This window comes from Thunnus maccoyii, chromosome 17, assembly GCF_910596095.1.
Source record: "Thunnus maccoyii chromosome 17, fThuMac1.1, whole genome shotgun sequence".
Lineage (NCBI taxonomy): Eukaryota > Metazoa > Chordata > Actinopteri > Scombriformes > Scombridae > Thunnus > Thunnus maccoyii.
This window is the reverse complement of record NC_056549.1, coordinates 5,202,688-5,229,950: the sequence shown is the minus strand read 5'-3', so window position 1 is coordinate 5,229,950 and position 27,263 is coordinate 5,202,688. Positions and strand designations below refer to the sequence as shown.

Genomic DNA, 27,263 nt, shown 5'->3' with positions numbered 1-27,263 from the left:
TGGTGTTAAAACTCTTCAAGCACAAGTCAGCGACTGTAATTCTAGTCTGGTGGGCATGAGCTCCCTCAACCCCATGAAATTGATCTTTTAGATACTCAGGGTCCCTCCTTTGTTCTTGTAAATAGTATGTATATGAATGAGTTGTATGGCTTAAACCTGCAATAGTAACAACTCAGCTGTTAACTGCTGTTCATCACCATGTGTCCTTGGGTTCAACCCCAACCAGCTTATTCTGGGAGATCTGTAATTGGTCTTTGAATGGTTTTCCCAAACCTTCGAACCATGAACAAACAATCACAGTTTGAGAGAAAAGGTAATTATGGTAGCATTTCTCTCTCTCAAAAAAAGTTCTGTTATCCTTTTTGCTCAGGGTCTTTAAAGCTGCTAGTTTCAAATCAATTCCTGACTAAATGAACAATAACCAAAGTTTAAGTTCTGAAAAAATCATATAGAGTCATTATTTATGAAGATTTTAACAGTTAAAAACAGTTAAAGTGATTCATCAGGTCAGTGTGGATGTGGTTTCACTGTGTTTGACTGACAGAGGCCACTATGTAGTCCCGTCCACTTCAATCCAGTGAGATGATAACAGAATTTTTTTCATGTGAAATAACAAAATCTGTTCTAACTTTGGCAGAAAATTGTGTTTATGTAAAGCCTGATAGAGGCTGGTGGAGAAAATATTTTTTCCCTCTCCATCCGGACTACCGTCTAGCAAACACCGTAATGCAGATAATTAAATAACAAAGATAACAGAGGGTTAAGCAGAAAAATAATCTGACCAATAAGGACAACACTGGTTGAACTCACTAAGCCTTGATCCAAATAAAATAAATCCTGTTTTGGCCATATAAAGACAAAATGTGCTGTGTTTGAGCCAAGAGATAGTCTTTAACTGAGCTCATATTCTTTATATTTCACACTAGAAGCAGCTGATATTTTTACCACAAGTGTCAAACACTCTCTCAGAGGTATCACTGTGTTCATATATGGTTCAAAGCTTCCTTGTACACAAAGCAAAGTCAAGAGTTTTATTTCATGTTCTTTATTTTCTTCCTAACACGGCTGACATCAGCCAGACTTTCTAAATACCGTGACACATCACAGGATGAAGAACGCAGAAATTAAAGTTATTCTTTCCCCAGAAAAAACATTCCTCTCACACTGTGCCCTGCATGTATTCACTAGATTCTGTGGAAAAGCACTCATGTCTGTTGTTTGTTCTCTCGTAGCCCTCACCTCAGGTTCAACAAGCTGACCCTCATCTCAACACACGGTTACCGCGGCGACTACAACGACGAGGACGTCGGATTTCTGTCCACAAGGTTAGTGGATGTAACAGCATTGCATAAAGACAGAATAATATGTTGTGGCATTTTATATAGAGCAACTTAATTTGATGTATCTCAGCATATTATTTCTAATTTACACCCGGAGCTGACAGTAATGTGATTAGTTTTGCAGGTTTGCATGTACTGTATGGTGTAAGATGAAAAGTCACGGGATCACCAAAGTCAGTAGAGTTCATCCTCTGGGGACAATGATTGTTTGATCAAAATTTAATTGTAATTCATCTAATAGTTGTTGAGATATTTCAGTCTGGACCAAAGTGCAGCACAGCCTGACAGGCGTTTGCCATCCGTCGAGCCGCTATTGTGGCAAAAACGTTTTACTGCAGACCCCAACTGTGACCAAAATCTGTTGAAACCCATGGTGCAGCACTGCTGGGACTCCAATGGGGTGGGGCTACAAGTTCTTAAAAAATAAGTAAATTAAACACATATATAATCTTTAAAGGGGACACATTATGCTTTTTGTGATTTTCTGTTATTTCTATACTGCTATGATGTCGGATATCTATGCGAAACATGGTCAAAGTTCCCAAACTTGAAGTGATTGTATGTAGAAATGCTCCCTGCAAGTCAGAAGCCAGGGCTTCAGTCTGCCCTGAATGCTTCGTTTGCAACGTTTTGGGTTTTTTTTGCATTGTCCACTCTCATATTTTTGATTGGATTTTAGCTCAAACACGCACAGATGTATTTGAGAGGTTGACATTTTGAGTAAAGAATGAGAAAAAGTAGTGAAATCCTGCTATTATAGTTTGTTGCTGGTTTTGTTGACGTAGCCTCCCGAGCCAGAGGAGCAGCCTGAGGGGCAGCTTCCAAGAACTGGCCAATCAGAGCACAGCGGGCTCATTGGGAGGGGGGCCTTAAAGAAACAAGTGCTAAATCAGCCTGTTTCCCACAGACGCTGAACTGTGGTCGAAGAGCCAGTATAAGTAATAATAAATACGATTTTTTGTTTTTTTTACTGTAAATCATGCAAAGTCATTCCTTTGGAGCCCTAGATTAAAAATATAGACCTGGAAATGAAAAGCTTATTGCAGTTAGCTTGAAGAAGAACTGAACAGAATCTTAGTTTCTCAAGTTAATTCTCTTCTTCTCTGTTTCCTGCAGTCATGCGTACAGCAGCAGAGACTTGGCCCAGCTCCCTCTACATTCCTGCGTCAATGTGGTCACTGGGAAGATGGTGGGCATCAACAGGGAGTCCAAACTTGTTCTGGTGTCTGGTGGTAGGAAGGTGCCCTACGATCACCTCATCCTCTGTACAGGCCTGCAGTACCAGGTGAGACACGCATTTGCATTAACATACACAAGCATTTTGTAAATATAGCATAACACAAGAATTATATCATATATGTTCATCTGTAGTTTCAATATTCCACTCATTTTCGTTTGTGATTCATCGTCTGACCCTGAACTGCTTTAACTGTTTGTATAGTACTTTTGATGATACTGATGTATGAAATGTGCAGTTTAAATCAAATTAGATGTAATTACATTATTATGTGATGCTGTAGGTGCCCTGTCCCACCGGTGTGGATCTGAGCCAGTCCATCACAAACAGCCAGCTTCAGACTCCGTCCGCTCACCGCAGATACACTGGGCCCATACCGTCAAACCTCTTCACCCTCAACGACCTCTCCGACTGCATGGCTGCTCGCCGCTGGCTGTGCGCCAACTTTGTGGAGCTGGAGGGTAAGTGAACAGGCCGCCCCCCCCCTACACACACACACACTCACACACACACATACACACAGAGCACCTAAAATTAATCTGTAGTAGTATGTCATTACTCAGCCAGTCAGCACTGAAGTGCCCCGGTATAATTAGCAGCTAATTAGCTGCAGAGAAATCTTTCATCTCTGTGAATCAGGTCGGCCTCTTCCATCCATTTTCCATTATCATATCAGTTTCTGAGAGCCAGGCTGTTCAGAGCAGGAAAAAATACACAGTGTCATTAAGCAAAATTAATCTGCTCTCTGAAGGAATTGTGCAGTGATCTAGAGTGAGGTTTTTATACATACTAATTAGTTGATCCCAGTCATAAAGGAAAACCATTAATAAATGCAAATTGCAGTGGCAGACTCAAGCAGATACCATGTTTATTTCCATAATTTTAATAATAAAAGCAAAAGGAAATAGAAAATGACTGTATATTTTAGCATTCACAGACTTAAGCAGTCATCTAGCTTTTTGATGATAAGGCCGCTGTTATTATATGTTTTCTTATACACAACAAATGCCATGAAAACACTAAAACCACAAATGTGTTGGTGCATCTCTCAATACTTTCTGACTTCTCTACTATGTCTGCGGCTCTCAGCTCAAAGCTCATTGGTTCCTACTGAAGAAATACATCTTTAAAAACAGCTCATAAATAATATAGTTTCATTTTTAAAAAAAGACTCAGTAATTTCCTAAAACAGCTGGTCGCTGTAGTTTTTGGTGAGTCTTTCTGGCAGCAGGACAGTATGTGTGGGAGTGAGTCAAAATAAACTATAGTAAGTGTAATCATAGTAATGAAGGAACATGTCACCCAGTGCAGCGGTGTGGCTCACTGACATGTTTTTAATAGTTTTTGGACAACAACAGAGGTCTACGGCACAGAGGAATAAGATACATCAGGCTTTAGATACACACATGATACTTGTTAGTAGATCAGTTCATTATTGGTTTTGGTCTTTTCATGGGATTTGTTGACAATAAGAAAAATATCTGTTAATGTAACAATAATAAAAACAGTCATAGCAAATGGAACTAAATAGAAAGTTAAACAATTGATAAAAAACAAATGAGGATGTGCTTCTCAGATCTAACAGCAACGTGACAGACAGGCATTCAATACCTACAGATAAAGGACATATATAACATGTTTCCTTGGGTAGTTCTTGTAACAGAAGCAGTAAACTGATTAAGTGAGCAGTGGAATATAGATTTATTGATGACAGCGGAGAAGCTTTATGTTCTGCTGGCCTTGATGGTTCAGTGGTAGCAGCGCTCTTTTCATTCAGCACCATGGACAGAGACCACGTACAACAGCTGTTGAAAGCTGTGTTCATCACCAACACCAACTCTACTCTACTATATGAATAGATGAATTAACAGATAATGTAGGTTTATTTTTACTCAATCTGAAAAAGGAGCTTTAGTCACTAGAAGTATTTCCGATCTTTGCAGCTTAAATAAAGGTATTTTGTGTTGAGCTTACTTGAAAACATTGCTGTATTTGATTGTTTTTCCCTGCAGATGAAACATTCTTTGTGGGGCAGCTAGCTTCCCCCATCCACAGAAGCCAGTAGCTTTTAATTTACAGTCTAATTTTAGTGTTTTTGGCTCTTTTGTTCGATTGTCTCAGACTGAGCTCACACATATCAGCATTTCTTTGAGCTCTGTTTACAGTGACAAATCTTTCCATTGTTTAACCAACTGTCACCACGTTTCTATATGGTTATTTTGATGTTTATTGCTTATTTCTTCCATTTTCATGTTTGAAAACATAATATAAAAATGTACTGTAGTTATTGTAAATGTTTATCAAAAATAGACAGTAAAAAGGGAAATGGAGACACGATAATACAATCACCAATACACTCATCTTTGTTGGTCTAGAAAACCACAGTCCCACTCTTCTTCACAGCTAGGTTTGGTTCCATTAGCTTCCATTCCACAATGTATTTTCACACAGAAGCTTTCCATCATCAATCTTTCTGAAAAGATAAAACATGATACTGTCCACATTATAAAGTTAATTAGCTGTATCTACTTCAAGTAAGATTTGAACAACACTTCATTTTTGTAACGTCTTGTTAACATATTTCCCCTAAATCCCTTTAATATTCAATACATTTGAGTCCTATACAGTATTTATTTTAACTATGTTTTGTTATTTTCTTTCTTTCTTCTTACATAATACAGCTTACAGTAAATACATAGCCCACAGCGAGACTACACTAAAATTAGTTTAGATGTTTGACAGCTGAATAACCTGCCTTTAATATTTTCTAAAGTACAAACAGCTAAAGGAAAACGATTGTGCTTTATATAGCTGATGCCCGATCCAGGGATGTCCTGATCCTGATCCTGATCTTGATCCTGGGGATCAGCTTGCAAAATTTCTACTTTATTTTAGGGAAACAAATATTTTGCAGGCAATCAACTACTTCATGCCCGTCTTTGACATTATCCTGCAACCCAACAATGACTGCGGAGGCAACACTCTTTTTCTCACATAATTTAAGTACATTAAGGTGTTTGTAAGAATTTGTTTATGAGGGACACCCTGTAGCCCACTAGTTAAGATTCATAAAATGATCTGTTTTGTAACTATTATATGAACTCCAGCACTCACAAAAACATAAAAATGAATGAATGCACCTATTAAATCTTGGTTTATCTCTGGAAGATCCTTTGAAATGGGCCCATTGATGGCCCTGCTGCTCCAGGCATTGTTCCTTTAAATGAAACATTATCAGTGAAAGATGAGGACCACATAGTCCAACTCATTGTATAGAAACTTGTATGTTCTGCAAAATGTCAAGAGGACTCTAAAGAGCGTGCATCAAATTATGGATTTACTTGGGAAGAACTCATTCAGATGTTCAGATTTACATTGTTTATTTTTTCATTTCTCTCGGTGCATCTGTGGTTCATTGTTCAGGAATCTGAGGGCCTCTTGTGAAACGTGTAGCTTTTGCTGTCCTTTTCCAAGGCTGTCTGGAACACCTGAGCACAAACTATTGTTGACAGGAAAACCGTGGATTGAAAACGGGAAATCATTTGTATCATGCCTCCGCAGTGCAAATGAAGAGTTCCTTTGCAAAATACACTCGTCTTTTAGAAATCAGTGCTTCGTGGTCAGCATTCAGTCTCACTAAATTGTAGAGCGTCTTGTATTTGGAATGTTATAATTTTTTAAGATAAACATCTACTGTGTCTACAATCAGAAGTAACGACAGGAGCACTGAAACTGAAAAAATGAATCCAAAATGATCTTCTTTTTCAGCACAAGTGTTATTACTGTAGTGTGTAGTTTGCTTCTATATTATTTTTTAGTGCGTAACAAAGTCTAAAAGCTAGTACTGGTTTACATTTGTTATTCATAAACATAAATAGCAGTTGCTGCTATTTCAGCAGTGTCATTTAAAATTATGAGGTGTTACTTTAATTGGATGTCCAATGTTGAGGCTCATCCATCAGTTTTAGATATTGCATGGAACTTTTTTGTGAAAACAGGACTGAATGGGGAAAATATCTACTTAATAGGGATTTTTAGCCACAGTAGCGATGTGGCTCAAGGGATGGTCCACCACTTTGGTCCAGGCTGAAATATCTCAACAATTATTGGATGGATTGTTGTTTGGTACAGATATTCATAGTCCCCAGATGATGAATCCTACTGACTTTGGTGACTTTCTGACTTTTAGTGCCAACAGCAGGTCAAAGTTTTCTCTTATCCAGTGAAACTGGGACAAAATTTGGTCCAGACAGTCATGGTTTCCAGATGATGTATCATAATGACTTTGGTGATGCCCTGACTTATGAGGTTACATTTGTGGTTTGTGGAGAAACATGTCATCAACTATTAGATGGATTGCCATGAAATTTGGTACAAACTTTCATGTTCTTCTCAGGATGAATTCTAAGAACTTTGGTAATCTTTTTCTTTAGTGCCATCATCAGGTCTTTTTTAAAATCTAATACTTTGGTTTATGACCATACTTGCAAAACTAATAACATTCCCATAAGCCTCAGCTGTACTTTGTGTTTAGTGCTAATTAGCAAATGTTATCATGTTGAACTAAGGTGGTGAACATGGTAAACATTAAACCTGCTTAGCATCAGCATGTTAGAATTTTCATTGAGAGCATGTTGCTTTTAGCTTAAGTACAGCCTCACAGAGCTGCTAGCATGGCTGCAGACTCCTCATGTTGTTCTGATCATTATTAGCATTAAAATTAAAATTATTTTCAATCAAGTACACTCCAGGGATGAATTGATGGCCTAGAGAGTATTACTGTGAATATCTACCTACCAGGTGTAATTACAAATTCAGCTCTTTCCTACATGCGGAACAATGATTCAAATAAAAGTATACAGTTCTTTGTTTTCCTGAAAGGTTTCCTCACGGGCTTTTTTTCCAAACCAGTCAGCCAGAGAAAAGCCAACTTCAATGTAAACTTAGTTTGTCTTCAGAAAATACATTTATGAAACATAGTTTTCAGGCAGAGCACTTAAGTCATGCCTGCATTATTGTTGTCAAAGAGCTGAGCCTTTTTTTGCCAAATCTAACTATATAAGTAAATCCCCTAACCCCAAAAATGAACAAAAATCACCCTGAAAACACTATATTAACTGTCTCTTCCTCGTGTCTCTTCAGATAATGCCGTCGTCTATGGAAACAGCATTGATGTCTACACCACCGTGGAGACTTTGCTCAGTCTCGGCATCGAGGGATCTCGTATCCATCTGGTACTTCCACCATGCGAACCCCGCAGCTCCTGCTTCAGCGACCCAGAAGTGGAGAAGGCTGTGACGACGAGCATGGAGAAGGCCAAAGTCCAGGTCCACCATAACTGCCTGCTGGCTCAGATGAACAATGGCGAACACCCCGACCCTCTCTCATCGGTGTCATTCACCACAGACACAGAGCCCCTCCATCTGCAGTGTGGAGTAAGTCAAATTTTCTGGTGACTTTCAAAATCCATTGGGTGATTTAACAGCTTATCCAGCCAGTTATTAGTTTTTACAAAAGAACATGATATCCAAACAATAGTGGGTTACCAGCCAAGGTGTCTGGTAGAGCTGAAAAGCTCACAAGGAACAGGCTGAATTCACCAGATTGTCGCTGTTGTTTGGATGTTAATTTCCCTCCTGGAAGCAGACTGTGTTTGTCAAGCACAAAGTAATTTTGGTGTTTTTCCCATATTCATTGTTTTAGACAGAAGAGGATATTGAAGTCTGCTTTTTTCCATTTTAGTCTAAAATAGAAACATACCGTAGATGGGGTCCTGTTGTCCTTGTACGTGTATGCACCATGAGACAATGCAGGTTGCAAAATATCCAAGTTATTTGTATTGCAAATGTTTTATGAGGAAGGAAATACATTCATCATATTTGTAAGGCCTCAAGGATATACACAAGAGAGACGCTGAATTTAAACATAACTGTTGTTTACAAGAAAACTTCACAGTGAACTTAAATCTTGCAAATAATCTACCACTTTATTCCTACTTCACTAGTCTAACCAGAGCTTCAGTTTGCTCAAAGAGCATGTTCACTGTTTTCAAGCTGTGATTCAGATTCTCATCTTTCTTCTGGCTCTTCAAAACAAATGCCAGCAATCCGGCTGACAAAACAATCTCAAATCAAGGTCCACTTAATTGATTGTTCTAGAGCTTTTGACCGTATCACACTGTCTTCATGATTCTGAGCATGTCTTGTTATTCCAAGCTAAAAGTTGAATCATGCAAAATCTTAACACATTCATTTCCATGACAACTGAGCAACTGCATCTGGTGATCAAGACCATGTGAAAAGTTTGAAAGCACCAGAAGAGTCCTTTTGTATTTTTAATCTTCAAATAAACCAAATCAGTCACTCAAACAACGAGTAAGTGGACCTTGAATTGAAATTGTTTTGTCAGCTGCTGTTTCTAAGGTCAAGAATGAGCAGTCCAAACATTCAAGAGAACTATCAGCTTCATCCTCAGTTTAATTTCAACTGATGAAAATTGAAGATGTAACTGGTTGGTCAAAATTTTAAACAGGCTCTGAAAGTGCTGCATTGTGCACATTTGCTTAATTGGACTAATTACTACATTGCATTTTTTTGTTTAGTCTGTACATAAAGTCTCCACTGGTTGCCTGCCGATGTCACGGTGATGACACTCCGGGAATCAAACTTGTCGTTTTTACACTTGGATTTTTGCACAGATTAAACAAACAAGTTAACATGTTTATTAGTGATCTTGAGTGATGCTGGTAGGTGTATTTATAACCTTCAGACAGAGCCAGGGTAGCTGTTTCCCTCTGTTTCCACTCTTTATGCTCAGCTAAGCTAGCCATCTTCTGGCTGTAGCTTCACATTTAACAGACAGATACAACTGTTGCCGATCTTGTCATTGAATTCTTGGCAAGGCAAGAAAGCTAATAAGCACATTTTCCAAACTATTCCTTTCACAAAGAGAAACCCTGCCTTACTTAGACAAAACACCAGGGAAGTTACAGAGGGACGAGCAGAAAAATTGAAATGTGGTCTTGATGTTTAGAATTCCCCACATTGTACCTTTTACACCAAATCTGATCATGAAATCACAAGAAAACATACATATTTTTTTCTCCTCTCAGGTGTTCATCAACTTCTTCAATAAAGGAGTCGACTACGACGCCTTCAAGAGCATCATAAACTCCTTCCTGGTCTTTGATAGCAGACTTGTCATAAAGGCCGCTTTCCATACCAGCGATCCAGCCATTTGCGGTGCCGGGCCTCTCACCAAATTCTCTCGCTGCTACTACACAGACGAGTGGTCACACGCCCACTTCAACTCCAAGGAGGTGGGCCAGGACCTGGCGGCCATGTTGCTGCCCCTCTTCGACCTGACGCTAGAGCCTGCTGATGAATCTCCACCTGAAATGGATCATCTTATACCGCTTTACAAACAGGCTAAGATTCAAGGTCTGACTTCAAGTCATGATTTAGTCAGTCTTGGAAGAAAATATATTTAATGTTGTATTTGGAAGACCAGCTGACATTCATATTCCACAATATAAAAAAAAGATTCACATAGATTTAAATTTCTATGATTTGGTTGGTTCTGGAGGTAGTTTTCCAAATGTAAATTCCCATGTGAAAGTGCTCTTCTAATGATATCCTCAATGTTCCTAAAAACAGGATTCTGCTGGGTAATTTCATGAGTTTATGTCATGGTGCTCACTTTCAATTATTTGAGCTTTGTTTCTGAAAAATCATGTTTTTTGTTATGGCAGATACGACAGTAATGATGACAGAGAATAGATATCTTATATATGGACATTTTCGTCTCAGTCTCTGGCTAACTAACAAACTAACTAATATGACACATATTACAGCGAGAAACGGCAGCTAGCAGCAGTGATAACGCTTACACAGATTACACAAAGTTAGCTCTACAGGTAGTGAGAAATTAACTGAATGTGTCCCAACATCAACCAGCAGCACATGTTAAAACGTTAACATAAAAAATAAAAAAATTAATGTTAGCGTGAAAACAAAAAAGTAACATTAGTATGAAAACAATAAAGTAACGTTAGTATAAAAAATAAAGTAACAGTAGTATGAAAACAATAAAGTAATGTTAGCATGAAAACAATAAAGTAACGTTAGCATAAAAAATAAAGTAACAGTAGCATGAAAACAATAAAGTAACATTAGTATGAAAACAATAAAGTAATGTTAGTATATAATTCCTGCTGTTTGCTGCACAGGACAGACACACTCATTCTGGTTATATTTGTAATGTTAACTCTCTAAAAAATCCTGCTGTTTCTTCATAATATACTAGACACTGGACTGTGGTGTATACAGGCAATAAAGGATTTAATCAGTATGACAAAAGACTCTGGACACCTGTAAACACACAGTAACAGAGCGAGTATAAAATATATAAAATCCAGGATTCTGACCAGAAGCTAACAGTTAATTCTGCACTCTGAGCTAACTGGGAAGCTTCCTTCTTGGGATGATGAGAATATTCCCAATTTAATTTTTTTCATCCTTTTTTATTGTTAAGTATGTTTATCACAAACACAAAATTCCTTCACATCCATCAGCAGATCTCATGTTTCCATATGTTTTCAGGGTCTATCAGCATATCACCACAATACTCCCCTCTCTGTGTCCTTCTCCCTGTCCGTCAAAATGTCCGTCTGCTTTTATCTGAGAGAATGCGCACTGCCAATATATTTTCATTATGCTTTAGTAAAACATTTTCCAATCTTTCACCCGCCCACCCACTGCCCATGTTATTGTGACGGACACTCAAACCATAACAGAGTGTAACAATGCCGTATTCTGCTGCCGTGTATTCACAGACTAACCAAGGCCACTCCACAGGTTACATAACCATAACAGCCACTCTGCGTCACCCCTCTCAGAGAGATGAAACACACATGAACTTTTCAGGGAGAGCAGAGATGTCATATCATCGCCTGCTATCTGAGTTCATTGCCTCAGCTCTGTTTTCCTCTCTGTGGGTGGATGCTAACAGAGAATTGCATGTTATGTTGTATCTTCTTTTGTCCCAGTATCGGTTTGAGTGCATGTTTCCACACTGAAACTAATCTTATTTCAATATTGTCTTCTGATAAAAAACATCTTTTATTGATGTTGATCCCATGATTGGGCTTTTTAATAACAATATTTTCAGGCTTTTAGATTTTCTGTAGCATTGTTCATGTCTTTTATTATTCTCAAGTGTGGCTGCAGCTAACAACTATTTTTCGGATTATTCATTTATTCTACAAAATATCAGAAAATAATGAAAAACGCACGAAAAAAAGTACACAGTGATGTCTTCAGACGGCTTGTTTTGTCCAACCAACTGTCAAAAACCCAAAGATATTCAATGTGGAATGATATGAAACGGAGAAAGTAAGAAAATCCTCACATTTGAAAAGCTGGAACCAGAGAATAATTCACATTTTTGCTTAATGAATTACGTAAACAATTGATCGCATTGTTTTCAATACATTTTGTGTCGCTTGACTAAATGGTAAATTGGCAAATCATTGTCAGTTGACTAAAATACAGGAACCGATCAGCCAAATAACATCTGTTTTCACTATTTTTGAATTATCTAACTGTCTAACTGTCCATCCACCTATTATTCACTTACTGATGGATTTATTCTGTTACACCATGATGTATATAAACCACCTTAACCTACAGTATGTCATGTGTTTTCCTTCTGTCCTCAGGTGGGAAGCTGCCTGGAGGATACAACTACCTGCACGTTACCAAACCGTTCACTACAGACCTGACAGGTCCTCCTGTTAAACACGTAGGTTTTTATTACCCAACATCTCGGTCAGTGTTTGTTTTATTTGCTCTGCTTCACAGGAGTGGTTTACTTTTATTTATTTTCATACCAGCAGGACATCACACTTAATTAAACAAATAAAAACACAGGAGACTTTACAAATGACTCATGAATAACATTACACACAACAGCAAATTAATTTCAAGATGATGAATAAATAAATATAACAAGGAGAAAAAAAAATAGAGCCAGATTTTAATTGGAGCTGTTGTCCTTCCTTCCATCTCATTTTAATGCTGCACGCCATCATGGAATCATGACCACGGGCGAAGTGCCTGGGGCCCCCAACTGACAGAGGCCCCACACAGCTATAGATTTATTATGATGTTTAGATATGAAACATATGAAATTATGTTACTATTCTTATTCATTATAACCCCAAATTACTTACAAAAGGCCCCCAAAGCCTTTTCAAATCATTGTCAATGTGCGACCCTCCTCGTGCACTACAGACTACTCTTCCATCACTGGACAAACGTGCAATTTAACACAACAGCAAACAGTGAAACAGAGTTGTCACAGTGTGCATTTCAATCATTGCAATCATTGTTAAACTCCGGATGGTATTCTGCTTTTCTGTTGCTCCCCCTGAAACAACTAGCAGGACCACGGTTACTAATGTTTTCCTGTTGCGTCGACTCATTTGTTAGATGATAGGAGCACCGACCACCCCCCCCCCCCAAAACCCTCATTAAAACAGACAAAGAGAATGATGATGATAACATAAGAAAAACTGCATTCAAGGAAGAGAGAGAGTCAACTAGTGGCTTATAATAAAAGAGAGGAAGACTGTGAAGAAACCTGCTGCTCCCAGTGATGGAAGAAGAATTCAGATCCTTAAAGCAGCAATACTACAATATAGAAATATTCTATTACAAGTCAAAGTCCTGCAGTTAAAGTTTTACTTGTTTTATATTATGTTACATGTTACTTGTGTTATTATCACAGAGATATTGCCAAAGGAACATTTGACTGTTCATTTGAATGCTCATTTTAACATCATTTTAACTACTGCTGGGTAGTTTAATCTATACTGATGCATCATATTTTATGCAAATTATACATTCTGTATCAAAAATTGTAATCTGCAAATGTAGGGTAGTAGAAATATAAAGTAGCATAAGGAGTATAGTATTCAAGTACAAATACTTCACTTGAGTAAATGAGTTGAGTTTTCACTGGCTGCTTCAGTGAGCAGTTCATGTCAGAGAAGCAGAGAAAAAACCTGGTAAATGATTAAACTTGTGGAAATCATCAACCTAATACCATATGTTGAAAAGTAAACAAGTACATATTATAACATATTATATTTTTATTATAAAAGTACCCAACACTGGTACTGGAAAGGTATTATGTGAAGGATAAGTCTGGTGATATTCTGTTTTTTTTTCTTATAGTCAACAAATCTCATGAAAAGACCAATAATGAACTGATCTACTACCAAGTATTGTGTTTGTATCCAGAGCCTTATATATCTTACTCCTTTGTGCCGTAGACCTCCGTTGTTGTCCAAAAACTATTAAAAACACATCAATGAGCCACACTGCTGCACTGGGTGACATGTTCATCTGAGAATAGTCCTCAACAAATGCATTATTTCCTCCTGTTTGTTTGCCACTACAGTGGCCAGCTGTTTAAGGAAATTACTGAATTTTTTAAACATCCAACTATATATAGCCTTATCCTTTAATCCATCTTTAACAGGCACTGACGTAGTGTCACATTAATAAATTATTCTGAAAACCAGACCAGTATGTTCTCTCACTAACTCCTTTGTTCATCCATATAAAGTTACAGGACAGCGGCATCGTGACCGGACGAGTGGAGACGGGGAACTACTTCAGTTTACATCTCGACTGCAACGAGCTGGTGGACACGCTCACCTGCCTGTCCCTGAAGCCCCTCCCTGTCTCTAATTACCTGAGTTTGTACGGGAAACACCAGCAGCTGCTGGGACAGCTGTTGTCCCGCTACCACCAGGGCCTGATCCAAGATCTGTACAGGTGGGGGAGAAACTGTTACTGCACCACTAATCTCTAGATAAACATACTGAGAGGGTAAAACTACACATACATAATGCACTACACAAGATCCACAGTCCTTCTTCTGTGCAGAAATGTATTTAAAAGTTTATCTGAATGATCTAATGATCTAATATGAAGCTTCAGCGTCCAAATGAGTCAAATCAAGTAGATATCTTTCAACATTACAGTCTTTTTAGTGCCAAAGTTCCTCTTTTTGTTACTATTCTTCCACTGCAGCTCAACAGAGAAACACAAAGAGGGAATCTGATGCTAAAAAGACTGTAAATGTCGCAGATATCCACTTGATAAGACTAAGTCAGACTGCTGAAGCCTCAACTTTGGAATAATGGTCAGTATGAACAGGAGGAATGATTACAGAGAGCAAAATCTGTTTCAATGTTCATTTTGGCGCCTGACTATTGTTGTAAGAGATAAGACGATCAGAAGTACTAATTACAGTCAGACAGGTTGTAAACAAACCTTGCATCTGCAGTGTCTGTAATAATCTCTTATTTAACAGGAACAGTACAGTAGGTCAGTGGGGTCTAAACTTTTCTAGTCCTTTTAGAGCCACAGAACCTACAATGTATAACAATTTTCTATTATATTACATCATATTATAGCCTATTATATTAACATTAAGTTAAATACTATGGGCTCATTCGTAATCACTTAGAATTAAAGCTAACAGGTGCTGTGCAGATTTACAGATAAATATTTAACTTGAAATAAACAGTAAACGCAATGAAATACACCAATTAAAATGATCTCACATTTAAGGACAAACAAGCAAACAAACAAAAATGTTGCAGATATTCTAATGGGACATGTGAGCTGCTGTTGATGTGGAGAGAGAGAGAGAACAACTTGCGAGTCTGATTCTGACAAGATGTTTCTTGTCTTCATGTGTATGAGCGATGAGACACAAATATGATGTCAGGAACGTGTATGCCTAATAGTGAATGTGGCTATCAAACAGCCAAAACTTGCCCGTTCAGCCGTTAGCCGAGTCGTGTAATAATAATACATTGAATTTTAAGCACTTTTCTGAAAATTGAAGCAGGAAGTGGGTCTATAAACTGTGACGGCTGCTTCCAACAGACAGTTTGGGTTATAATTTTAACCTGGAGGTTTGTTTTACAACCTGTTATCAATAGCAACGATGGAAAAAAACTGCAAAAATTAATTGTGAGAAACTGTAATTATCCTTTAATTGTCATAACTAAACTTTTATTTCTCCCTCTGTGAAGGCTGTTAAATCTACAGCAGAAGTAGAAGCACAGTCATATAACAGTGTACAAAGAGACATTTTCCTTTAATATCATCTTTCTCTGAAGTTCCTTATTACCTTCAGTGACTCATGAAGTAAACAAAACAGCACAACAGACGATTTACAGCACAATAGACCTGCAGAAACGAGCGGTTTGGCGAATCACGCGATGCCTGGTTTTAGTTTGTTGTCAACAAAACAACAAAACAAGCTTCACCAAACTGATATTTTCTGCACGTCGTGTTGTACAGTGTTTCTGTTATTTTGTCCAGTCATCCCATATGAGTACATGTTGCTGTGTTGCAGTTGTCTGATTTCAGTACCAAAATGTGACAGACAGCAGGTGGTCAAGCTTTTTTTAAAAATGACTGTTTTCATAAGCAGATTCTGCATAGAAAGGAGCGAGTTTGAGTCTCAGAAAGCTGCAGGTAGCGAGACTCGTCTTGTGTCTGATGACTGATGACCTCGTGTGTCAAAATAACATGAGAGGAGTGACGGGATTTAGGCCTTTAGTGTCTTTTGTTCTCCTGCTGTCTGTGTGTTTGCTGGTGTGACTTTGCAAAGTGTGTGTGTGTGTGTGTGTGTTTGTCAAACAGCGGGTGACCTGCTTCTGAGGTTTCAACACAAATGACCCCCAGACATGGACAGCTATTGTCCTCCGCCTCCTAATCTGTTTATGCAGCTCCCCAATCTGTCTTTGTGCCCGGTCCTGGACGAGACAAAGCCGGAGCCTCCCTGCAGCAGAGACCGATTCCTCGTCACGCCGCTCAGTCAGCTGACTCGTAAAGTCATTGTGGAGGCTGACGGGGCATCAGCAGCCGTTAAAATAATTGATTGACCGAGCGGCGGCTGGGGGTTATTCAGCCAACACGGTTAGAGTGTTTGGTTCCTTCAAGGGTTCACAAGATTTTATTTAAAGGGTCATTTCTCAAAATCACAAAGATTACCTGCAGATGCAGATCGTTTTATTTGAGATATCTGTGCCTTAGATTTCTGCCTCCATCCCAAATACAATAACTGTGAGTGAAATTTAGTTTGTAGTGCTCACAGCTTGCTAAAAATGTGTATTTAAAGATGAAAAAGTAGCCTATCTTTCCAGAGAAGGTGTCCACGTTACTCTGGATAATCCACAGACCTCACTGTCAACAGTTTCAGAGGGATTAGTTTCTACTGAAGAAATATTCTCTATGAAAACTCTTGACACTGAGGTCTGTGGGTCGTCAGGCACGCTGCTCCTGAAAATATTTTAAATGTTCTGTTTTGTCAAATATCTCAAAACCTGAACTAATAAAACACGACTCTCTGTGAGGCTCAATGCTCCATAGAAACTGTCAATAGTGACTTGACACAGGGTTCACTCACTTGGTGTTTGTGATGTTTAAAAGCGTCAAACCTCCAGAAACGAGTGTAGCATGAGGATCAACTCGTGGCTCGTGGCCTTCATCAGGGTCAGTGAAGCTATCAGCCACATCTCTTCCTCAGTTGTCGTGGAGATGGTTTGGTTCGTTTTCATGTGTCAGAAATTAGATTTTCTTTGGACATTTGTCTTAATTGAATTGTTTAATAATGTTTTTGTGTCAATTATTTTTCCTTTTAAAGGATTTTATCTCAGAGTTTACTTCATTGTGAATAAATGTCGTCATTTACTGTAGAGTTTTAGTGTCACTTGATGTTTCAGAGGAAAACTCAAGAGAGGAAAACTGAATTGTTGCTTTTTCATATGAAAGACTAAAAACTGCTTAACACTGTCTAAGACAAAAGTTGTCAGTAGTGAGACAAAGAAGTGGTTGAATCTTTGGTTGTCAGTCCAAAATGGTGCTGACCAAAGACAGCAGGCAGCAAATATCTGACAAGTGTCAGAAATTTAGGACCAGTTTCCAAACATCTGACTGCTGTGAAACCATGGAGCAGAAACAAAAAAGGAGTTTGTGTGATGTACTTTTTTCTGTTTACATCATAGCGCTACGATTGACCACACATCCATCACACAATCTGACAGCTTCAAACTGATATCATACAGTCTGACACATAACGTAATTATGGTGTCGCTAATACGGGCTGTCAGACCACTGAAGACATGTATGCACATCATCTGTGTGTGTGTGTGTGTTTATGTGTGTGGTTGTGCTGCAGTTTCCTCAGGCAGAGCTGGTGTTTGGCCGTTTATCACGACAGATTTTCCGACTTTGAGCAGGAGCTTCAGCAGATCACCTCAACTCACCTGAAGGTTCGAGGTTTCATTTTCATCCTGAAAAATCAACCAAATTTAGTTTGTTCTGAATCTGAACTTTTTTTCTTTAGCTTGCACACTGGGAAATTTGAAACATGTATATAAAATACTAAACAACATATAAAATGCCAGGACTTCCTTGATAAATAGGAGGAAACAGGTGTAAAGTTGAAAACAGCACATAAGAATGATTATTTTCAACGCATTAAAGTTGAGACAAAGTGCAGTTCAGCATATAATCTGTCACTGGAAAAGTCACTCAGTTTGTTGCAGATTGTGTTTTAATCTCTGCGTCTCTGCAGGACGATGAGTCGAGGCATCAGGTGATGTCGGAGGACGGCGAGGAGCCAAACGTCCTCCATCAGGACGAGTTACAGGAAGAGAGTCGAGCAGCTGTGAGGAGCAGCGCTGTGAGATATCTGACCTACAACCGTAACCTGCTGCCCATGTTCGCCTACCCGGGACAGCTGTGACATCACAAGTGACATCAGAAAGTTTTTATTTAAACATAGTGTCATTAAAATTGTGAGGAAATGCTGATGTGTGTTTTCAAACTTTTCCAAATTCCAGCATTTAAAATCAGTTTTAGTAAACCTAAGATGAGCGTTTAATTGGTTTCTGTTTTGGTCTTTCAGCAGCAAAACTTGATATGATTCAGCAAAGTAAAAAGAGACATTTGAAAATTGAAAATCATTGCATCATGATATAAACAACACCTGTGTGAATGTACCTTGGTGACATCTGAAGTAATCTAGCAGGAAACAAAACTTTGAGCAGTTGTGGAATTTAGGAACGTGAGTCTTTGAAAAGTTTCAGCTGATTACTCTCAAAGGTATCGCTCACATTCAGCACCACAGTTTATCAGTGGAACATCAGAATATCTCTCCACCTTATAAAACGAGGATTCTTTCTAACCATCTCAACCTTTTCTCAGCGTATTGGGTTACTGAATCCCCCCTGTAGTTAAATTGTGTTCTAATTAAGTTTTTGAAAAGGCCCTTGATTTGAAAAGTGGCTTTAGTTTGTTCCTTAATAAATGTCTTCAACTGTGTAATTTAACATCACATTAAGGGACTTTAGTCAAACAACGTATTTGGTTAACAAGAAAAACGACAATATAGGTTTAAAAGTAAGGCCAGCAAAAACAACCCTACGTTTACACAATCTAGCAGCCGTAGTAATTATGACCCTGCAAAGTGACCCAGTTCAGATGATGTCAATATGCTAACATTGCTAGTGAAAAACAGGCTTAAAACCATCAATACAAAATGTACTTACTGGAAAAAATTGAACATCCAACTCTTCAGAGGGTCTTTTAGTACAACCAAACACTGAACAAGACTTTTTTAAGCGACCAAAATGTTACAATTAACATTCATGAACTGAAAACACACTGTGAAGTAGCAACGGCTACGGCTATATGCAGGAAACAGCAAAGTGGACATTCTAGGAACTGCAGTTTTTGACATTTCCATGCTGGCTTCATTTTTTAGCCCCAGAGGTTGCTGCTTGTATACTACATTCCTATATAGCATGGCTGCTACAGGTCGGGTTTTGCCGGCTGAATTTTAGACCTATACTGTAGTTTAATTATGAGGATGTGTTGATTTGGTTGTTTAATTTGAAGGACTTGTTTTAAACTTTGGGAAGAGCCAGACTAGCTGTCTAAAAGCTAGCTAGCTAAACTATGCTAACCACACGTTGAGCTTCTCATCTCGCTCTCAAGAGAGTAAAAGTTTAACTATTTCTTGAAGACAAGTCACTTTAATTTGTTCTTTAAATCAGAAAAGTCCTGTAATTTATTCCAATACATATTGAATTTTGAAGGACTTTTCAATAACTGAAAAGATGTTATTCGTGTTAAATGAGTGGAAACACTTATGTAACTAATATTAACATCTGCAAAATGTTCAGTAAACATTGCAAATGAATATCAGATCTTAAAAGTAGCACTTTGTATTATATTCCCTGTTAACTGGAACATTTTAAGGGATTTCCAATAAATTAAAACACAGAAAAGTTCTTTAATTTGATGAAATTAAGAGACTTTTCCAGGATTTAAGCCCCACTTCTCCTACAATAACAGTCAAAACTTGTACAGACATTTACAGAACATTTTACTCCTTTAAAAATCAAATTAATTTGCTTTTTAATCATTGAAAAATCCTTTATTTGATGTTATTTGATGTGTGGAGGCTGCCTAATTATTCCTTACTTACTATATGATGTATAGTGAATTCTTTAATACAAGTAAAAATGAGTATTTCTGACATTCTTTAACGTTTCTGTGCAGACGACTACAATGTGCCAACTGTAACTCTCCCCTCAGTGACTCTGCAGCAGCGTGACCAATCAGGCGGCTGTATAGTGGCTGTAGATGAAAGTGGATGTGTGGCTTTTTGGAGGAGAAGGAGGGAGGAGGAGGAGGAGGAGGAGGAGGAGGGTGTCACTCTACAGCTGTATGCTAATGAGGCTTAGCTGAAGCCTGTCATGGAAAATAACCGCACACCACAGCATATGTCCGCATCTACAAACAACACACCAACTGCTGGTGTCAAAATATAAAGTCACATATTTTAGGATTCGTATATGATCAGCCATGTTTGAAGTATAATTACCTAAGAAAACAAGCGAACCAACAGACTGTCTTCAAATCTGCAGTTACAGGAACTTTTGACGTATTTCAATTTAAACTACTTTATATTTTTATATATATGATATTTCTATGACATCATTTTCTCTGTAGTACTAAATATTATACAGTATTTATGACTTTAATGGCGACTTTACTGCACTTAATGACATTCTAATAACTAATAACCTCAGTTCTTATATTCTAAAAGTGCTGCTTTTTACAATAACATCACTATTAAGAATATAGTTTTTATGGCATTTAATGATTTTTAATTTTCTGTTGTATTACAGTATTTATATAATATTCTACACAGAGACTCGTATCCTTGCAAGGACCTTTGTGGTTCATTATAACATCACATCACATCACATGATGTTGCTGAATTAGTTTATTTTATGTGTTTTACCGGTTGTTGCAGCATAAAATGTAATAAAACCTTTTAGTTATAGATGTATTTTTTGAAACCAAATGTAAAACAAAACTGTTCCACTGCAAAAACAAAGTAATTTCTGTGTATCATTAATTCCTACAACTTTCCTAAAATAATTAACATAATCTTCTAATACAATGACTCTTTTTTTCCAACCTGGTTCCACTAGAGATCAACTTGTTTCAGGTGTCAGCATCTTAAAACCAGACAGATTAAAGCAGGTTGCTGCAGCAGAATCAATAAAAAAAGACACTTGATTTGAGAAAAGTCTTGAAGCAAGTTGATTCATATTGGAAACAGGTTTGGAATAATCTCAGCTAACAGGCAGATTTTCAGTTGTTTTATGATAAAAATCCACAAATTAGTTGATAAAATGGAGTGTAAACTGATTTTAGCTCAGATTACGCAACATTTTAAAACACTAATTTATGGGAAAAAAATGAAAACAAATATTTTTAGGCGGTTATGATGAGATCATGATGGATCATATTCAGCTTTCAGTCAGAAATGTGACCAAATGATCAATCTGATCCTGAGCTCAACGAGACATCAACTAAAACCTGCTGCTTCTCAAACACCTTTAACCTCCACATCTCCTCTTAATTTAAACATTTCATATGTCTCCTCACATGTGACATCCCGTCATCCCTCACGGTGTCTCATATCCGACTGACCGGGTCAGGTCTGACCAGCAGGAATTGGGTTTGATGTGTTTTAACTCGCAGATAATCTCGGTTTGCCCCATTTGGAGACACAGAAAGAGCGCAGTGATTACGCACAGCACGCGCCGACGGTATCTAGGGGCCAGATTGCTTTTGAGGGCCCCCGCTTCTTCTTCTCCCTTTTTTTTTTTTTTTTTTTTTTTTTTTTTTGCCCCTCTTCTCTACTGTGCAATTTCCTTTTCAATCACGGCGGGTCTACAGCTTGCACAAGCGCAGCCATTGTGATGCAAAGCAGGAAACCCTCCTCTCGCTATTAATTATGTATGCCTAAAATGACGGATTCATATGTCCGGAGTTAACTGTCACGCCAGCACACATGCTGCAGGGCCGTGGTGGTTTGAAATGTTTATTTCTTCGCTGTTTGTCTATTTGTGTAATGCAGCAGGCTGTATTTAACCTCATTGTTCTGTGCGTAAAACCGCTCTGCAAGCCAGTTTTGGGGGATGTTTAATTGTCCTAGAAAGTGTTTGAATATCTTAAATGATTTCATGTGAAACAAGGTCTTCAGAGTGAGTTTTTATTTAGGTTAGGAGCGCTTGTTGCAGTTGTTTTTTCCGGACTTTATTTTCACTTTTATCTCATTTCTGAAATTTGCTTCTAAACTGGAATTTTAAATCTCTAAAAGTTCTCCTGCGTTTTTCCTCACCGGAGTTTCATTTACAGCCTGCGATTCTTTATTGTTGTTATTTGTTATCACCTCGACTTGACGCCGTTATACTGGAAGGATGTCTCCCTTTTTTTTGGACAAATCAGAGCCCCCACCCAAAGGAGACACATAAAGCCGAGGCACGTGTAGATTTCTATACAAACTCATCAGACCGTAAAAGCAGGAGGCTCCTGGCGTGTGCCCGGGTCGAGACGAGGAGGAGGAGGAGGAGTGTGTGTGTGTGTGTGTGTGTAGAGGGGGGGTGAAATACAATAAAACCCTCAGGTACATCTGCTTTGCAATCTGCAAATCCTCCCTCCATCACCCCCCCCCCCCCCCCCCCCCCCCCCACCCCCCTCCCTCCCTTCTCCTCTCCTCCATCAGCCTCTCCATCCTCCCACACCCACTCCCCAAATCCACAGGGGACTTCGGCTCCTTCTGATTGGTCAGGGATGAGGCAACAAGGGGGGACGGAAACAATGTCATCATGTCGCCTTAAAAAGAGTGCAGCTATGTTGTGGTGAAAGCACCTCGGGAGGAGAACAGAGGATCAATAGCAGGAGGAAACAACACAAAAAGACGCATCAGATGTTTCTATCCGCGAGCGGCTGAAAGTGGATTTCTTCTCCCCGCAGCAGCGTCCAAAGTGCCTTCAGCTCTCCGAACAGCGCGAACATGCCGAGAGGATTTTTAGTGAAAAGGAACAAGAAACCCAACCCGGTGTCCTACCGGGTTCGCTCCGATGAGGAGGAAGCTGAGCAAACAGCGGCTGATGCGCTGCTGCCGTCCTCTTCCGCAGCTCTCGCCTCCTTCCCGGTGCGCGCACATACGCCGACGCCCACCTGCGGGGAGGCAGCAGCAGCACCGGAGCAGAACGCTAAACCGGTCCAGTTCGGGAACCCGGAGGCGGTGTACCAGGCGCTCTACAGCCCCACCCGGCCCGTCAGCCAGGACCACGACCGCTCCTACTTTGAGAGACGCTTCAACCTCGGCTCACCGGTTTCTGCGGAGTCTTTCCCAACACCAGCAGCACTAACGGCTCTAGACCACCTCTTCGCCCCGGTGGATCTGAAAACCGTCTCCAGCAACAGCAGCCGCACCGACACCAGCGCCACATCCACCGCGACGCTCCCTAACCCCGGAGCCAAGCGACCCTCCAGCGACACCGAGCGCAAAAGCAAACCGCCGTCCAAGAAAACCAAAGCTATCCGGAAACTGCACTTTGAGGATGATGTCACCACATCTCCGGTCCTCGGGCTCAAAATTAAAGAAGCGCCGGTGGACCAGAAGCCTCCCAGACCGCAGACGGCCGGAGGTGACAACAACCCGCTGGGCGAGTTCGTGTGCCAGCTGTGCCGGGAGGCGTACGCAGACCCGTTCGCTCTGGCGCAGCACAAGTGCTCCAGAATAGTCCGGGTTGAGTACAGGTGTCCCGAGTGTGACAAGGTGTTCAGCTGCCCGGCTAACCTCGCTTCGCACCGGCGGTGGCACAAACCCAAGCCGCAGAGCGGAGCCTCCGGTGCGCAAAATTTGGAGAGCGACAAAGCTGCCGCGTCCGGGAAGGCTGCTCCGGATGAAGCGAAGGATTCTAGTGACAGAGACACACCCAGCCCAGGACCGTCCGAGTCGGGCTCAGAGGAAGGGCTGTATGATTGTAATCACTGTGGGAAAAAGTTTAAGCGCCAAGCGTACCTGCGGAAGCACCTGGCGTCACAACACGGCTCCCCGAAACCGGCGGAGGAGGAGGACGCGCCGGCCTGCGAGCAGAGCGCGGCGCCGCTCAACCTGAGCTCCTCCACCTGCCACCTGTGTCCGGTCTGCGGGGAGAACTTTTCCAACAGGGACAGCCAGGAGCGGCACATCCGCCTGCTGCACTCCTCGCAGGTCTACCCGTGCAAATACTGCCCCGCCATCTTCTACAGCTCTCCGGGACTCACGAGGCACATCAACAAATGCCACCCGTCCGAGAACCGGCAGGTGATCCTGCTGCAGATGCCGCTCCGCCCCGCCTGCTGATCCGGGACTTTAGGCTGCCTTCACACTGTCAGACAACAAGATACACAGTCCAGACGTGTTTTCTGAGTGGATGTTAGGATGCACTGCAAAAATATCCGCCTTAAAAGGTTTATTTTTAAACGTTTGAGCGCCTAAAATCTGACTTTTTTTTTAAAATCAAGTGAAAATATAGGCCTATGGCACTGTAACTGTTTGACTTGTTTCAATTATTTGGTGCAAAATTTTTAAAACTGATAATTTTCCTCAAAACTGCTAGAGTGATTTGCCTATTTTTGTCTTATTTTTTGGGATATCAATTCAAGAAAAAAGCACAAATCACATAATAATCATAAATTCTGGCACATTTTGACAATAACTGAGGTAAAACAGGAAATTAAAGGATATTTCTTGCAGTGTAACTCCTACCTACTACATGATGATGATGTACACTTCTTTCAGCACCCATATTATACCCATATTAAGAGGTCAGAGGTCAGCCGCTCACCTGCAGCTGGCAGGGATTCAGTGCCTTGCTCGAGGACACTTCAGCAGGTTCTGGGTGTGTGTTTGAACCCCCCCCCCCCGGCCTATCTAACAACCCCCCTCCTCCTCCTCCCTCCTTAAAGGATCTTTTACATCACTGTTTCAAACATTTCTTAAAATAAAAAAAAAACGTTAGACTGTTGATTTATTTTTCTAGCATCTCTGCACAAGTGCTATTAGCTTCTAGACCTAAGAGAGGGGACGACCTGTAGCCGAAAAACCAGAATTCACAGGCCTGAGAAGACCTTATCTCATCACTCTGATTAGCTTTAACATAGCTTGTGGATCTGTGGATCAGTAGCTGTTGCCTGAAAACAAAAAAGAGTAAAAACTAGTGTAGCCAGTAATGCCTTCGGATTAGAAACTCCTGCTGTAAAACTGCCTTAAACTGAACTGATCTGATTGTTTGTTGATCACTTATTTATCACTGGCTGGGTATCCTATGATTATTATTTTTTACAAAGCCTTCTGTATTACCACTATACAGTATATCTAACTGCTTTTTTTGTTGTTTTTTTTGCTATTTATTTATGTATTTATTAAATTATTTGTGTAAATTATTGCTCTGTGTGGTCAAACCTGTGATCTGTTGCTGTGTTTTTTTCATGACGTAGCCAAATTGTTTTTATTTCTTTAACTTAATATATCAAAAAAAAGAAGAAAAAAAAAAAAGGCGCTGTGAGGACGGTGCGTTCGAGTGACATTTATAGCAATCAATGAGTTTTTATCAGCCGCTCTCCATTTATAACTGAATGCAATCATGATTTTTAATTTATGTTTTTTTTGTTCTGGTTTCTTTGTAACCGTTAGCTCATATACTGCTTTGGATGTTTCTGCAGTAATTTGCTAAATGTCCAAAAACAATAAAAACCAAACTGAGAAACATGTTTTTTTTTGCTGCTTTTATTTGCTTCCAGGAAACACAAACACTACAAATATACATACAGATGGATTCAAACCCAAGATCGACTTCAATTTGGTGTTTTTTGTGGTTTTTGTAGTTTAGGATCTTTTTAATGTTGTGTAAAGCTTCTTTGAGTATCTTGAAATGCACTCAATAAATAAATTGTATTATTATGATAAATATCCAGGCTTGTAGCCAGGATTTTAGAAACACTGAAACACTATTTTTATTAGTGTAATTTTTTTTTTTTTTTTGGCCTAAAACTGTCCGATTTTAAAATATTTAGTCTATAAATATCAGAATCAGCCTTAAAAACCTCAACATGTGCAGGGCGTGTTGAATGTAAACTTCTCCTCAGGTCATGAAATCCACCAAATTCCCGTAAAAATCACTGAATCACCTTGAAAGCAGCTACATGTGAAGTTATTTGCATGAATGACGTCACATCCAGCCGCTCCAGGTGGGTTTAAAATTTAAAAAAAATATATTTCATTGAATGAAAATGTCAACAGGAAAAAGCAGGTTTCTGTGATCAAAGATACCAGTGGAGCAATGGTTTCCAACCTAGTGGTCGGGACCCACCATGGAGTCCAGAGATGAATAAAAAAACATGTTGCTGTTACAGAAAATTATTTTATATTGTATTTTTCTACAAATATTCTCTGGATTTTGGACACTTTTTCCTACTTCAGGCCTGTTTCCCCGCACAAAGTTTACTTTTCAGACCAGTTGTTGCTTCTCTTGTGTGAGAAACATTTACAACTTGATCTCTTCAGGCCTCTAAAAGTCATTCGACTGCAACAATCTGAGTAGAAATCACTCTTCAACCCCATTTAACAACTGCTGTTAACATGTAATCTGTATCTGGATACATGATCTAGATAATGACGTCAATGGCTCTTTGCATTTACACCTGCTATTAAAATCTGATCTTGTTTTCCCAGTTGTACCTGCATTGTGATCAGATCTCAATATGCAAATTAGCCAGGTGAAGTTGGCCGGACTCAACAAACATGGAGCATCCCAGGTCAAGAAACCGCTGCCGCAAACGGACGTCATTCGTTTCGAAATCATGTTTTGCGAGGGAAGACTTCTAGCTGCTGCTGCTGCTGCTACTTGTAGTTTTTGCAGGACTTGTTTTAGCTGGCGGGAAAAGGCGGAGCTAGATGACCTTTAACCTTCTTCATGAATGTGGTCAAGCTGTACAGATGTCATTTACAGCTGGCTGAGATCTGATCACACTGTGAGCTTTCAGATGTGGTCTGGCTGATCCGATCGCTGTGTTCTGAGTGTATTTATACCTGTTTTAACATGTTTTTTTTTGCATTTACATATTCAGATACAGATCACATTTTAATGTCAGGTGTAAACAAGGTATTTGACTGTTAGAGTCACAGCTCTGATCTGAATCAGTGCATGACTTTGTAGACTTGATTCAGTTTCATTT

At 39.5% G+C, this 27,263-nt stretch overlaps 2 protein-coding genes across 2 annotated transcripts in view; both read left to right on the top strand.

Annotated features, from left to right (window-relative positions):
* The window catches only part of cfap61 (cilia and flagella associated protein 61), a 42,200-nt gene extending 23,719 nt beyond the window's left edge, over nt 1-18,481 (top strand). Inside the window, exons 17-25 of the mRNA XM_042390093.1 lie at nt 1,233-1,325; nt 2,457-2,625; nt 2,861-3,038; nt 7,720-8,012; nt 9,689-10,016; nt 12,296-12,378; nt 14,209-14,420; nt 17,845-17,938; nt 18,244-18,481. Of these exons, the coding sequence (XP_042246027.1) occupies nt 1,233-1,325; nt 2,457-2,625; nt 2,861-3,038; nt 7,720-8,012; nt 9,689-10,016; nt 12,296-12,378; nt 14,209-14,420; nt 17,845-17,938; nt 18,244-18,414 (1,621 nt within the window). The 3' untranslated portion in view covers nt 18,415-18,481. The remainder of the gene's footprint in view (nt 1-1,232; nt 1,326-2,456; nt 2,626-2,860; nt 3,039-7,719; nt 8,013-9,688; nt 10,017-12,295; nt 12,379-14,208; nt 14,421-17,844; nt 17,939-18,243) is intronic.
* A 4,271-nt stretch (nt 18,482-22,752) lies between these two features.
* insm1a (insulinoma-associated 1a) lies at nt 22,753-24,539 on the top strand. The gene has a single exon (XM_042390909.1). It carries the CDS (start codon nt 23,050-23,052, stop codon nt 24,388-24,390), a length of 1,341 nt encoding a protein of 446 aa, XP_042246843.1. The 5' UTR covers nt 22,753-23,049; the 3' UTR covers nt 24,391-24,539.
* The last annotated feature ends 2,724 nt before the right edge of the window (nt 24,540-27,263 follow it).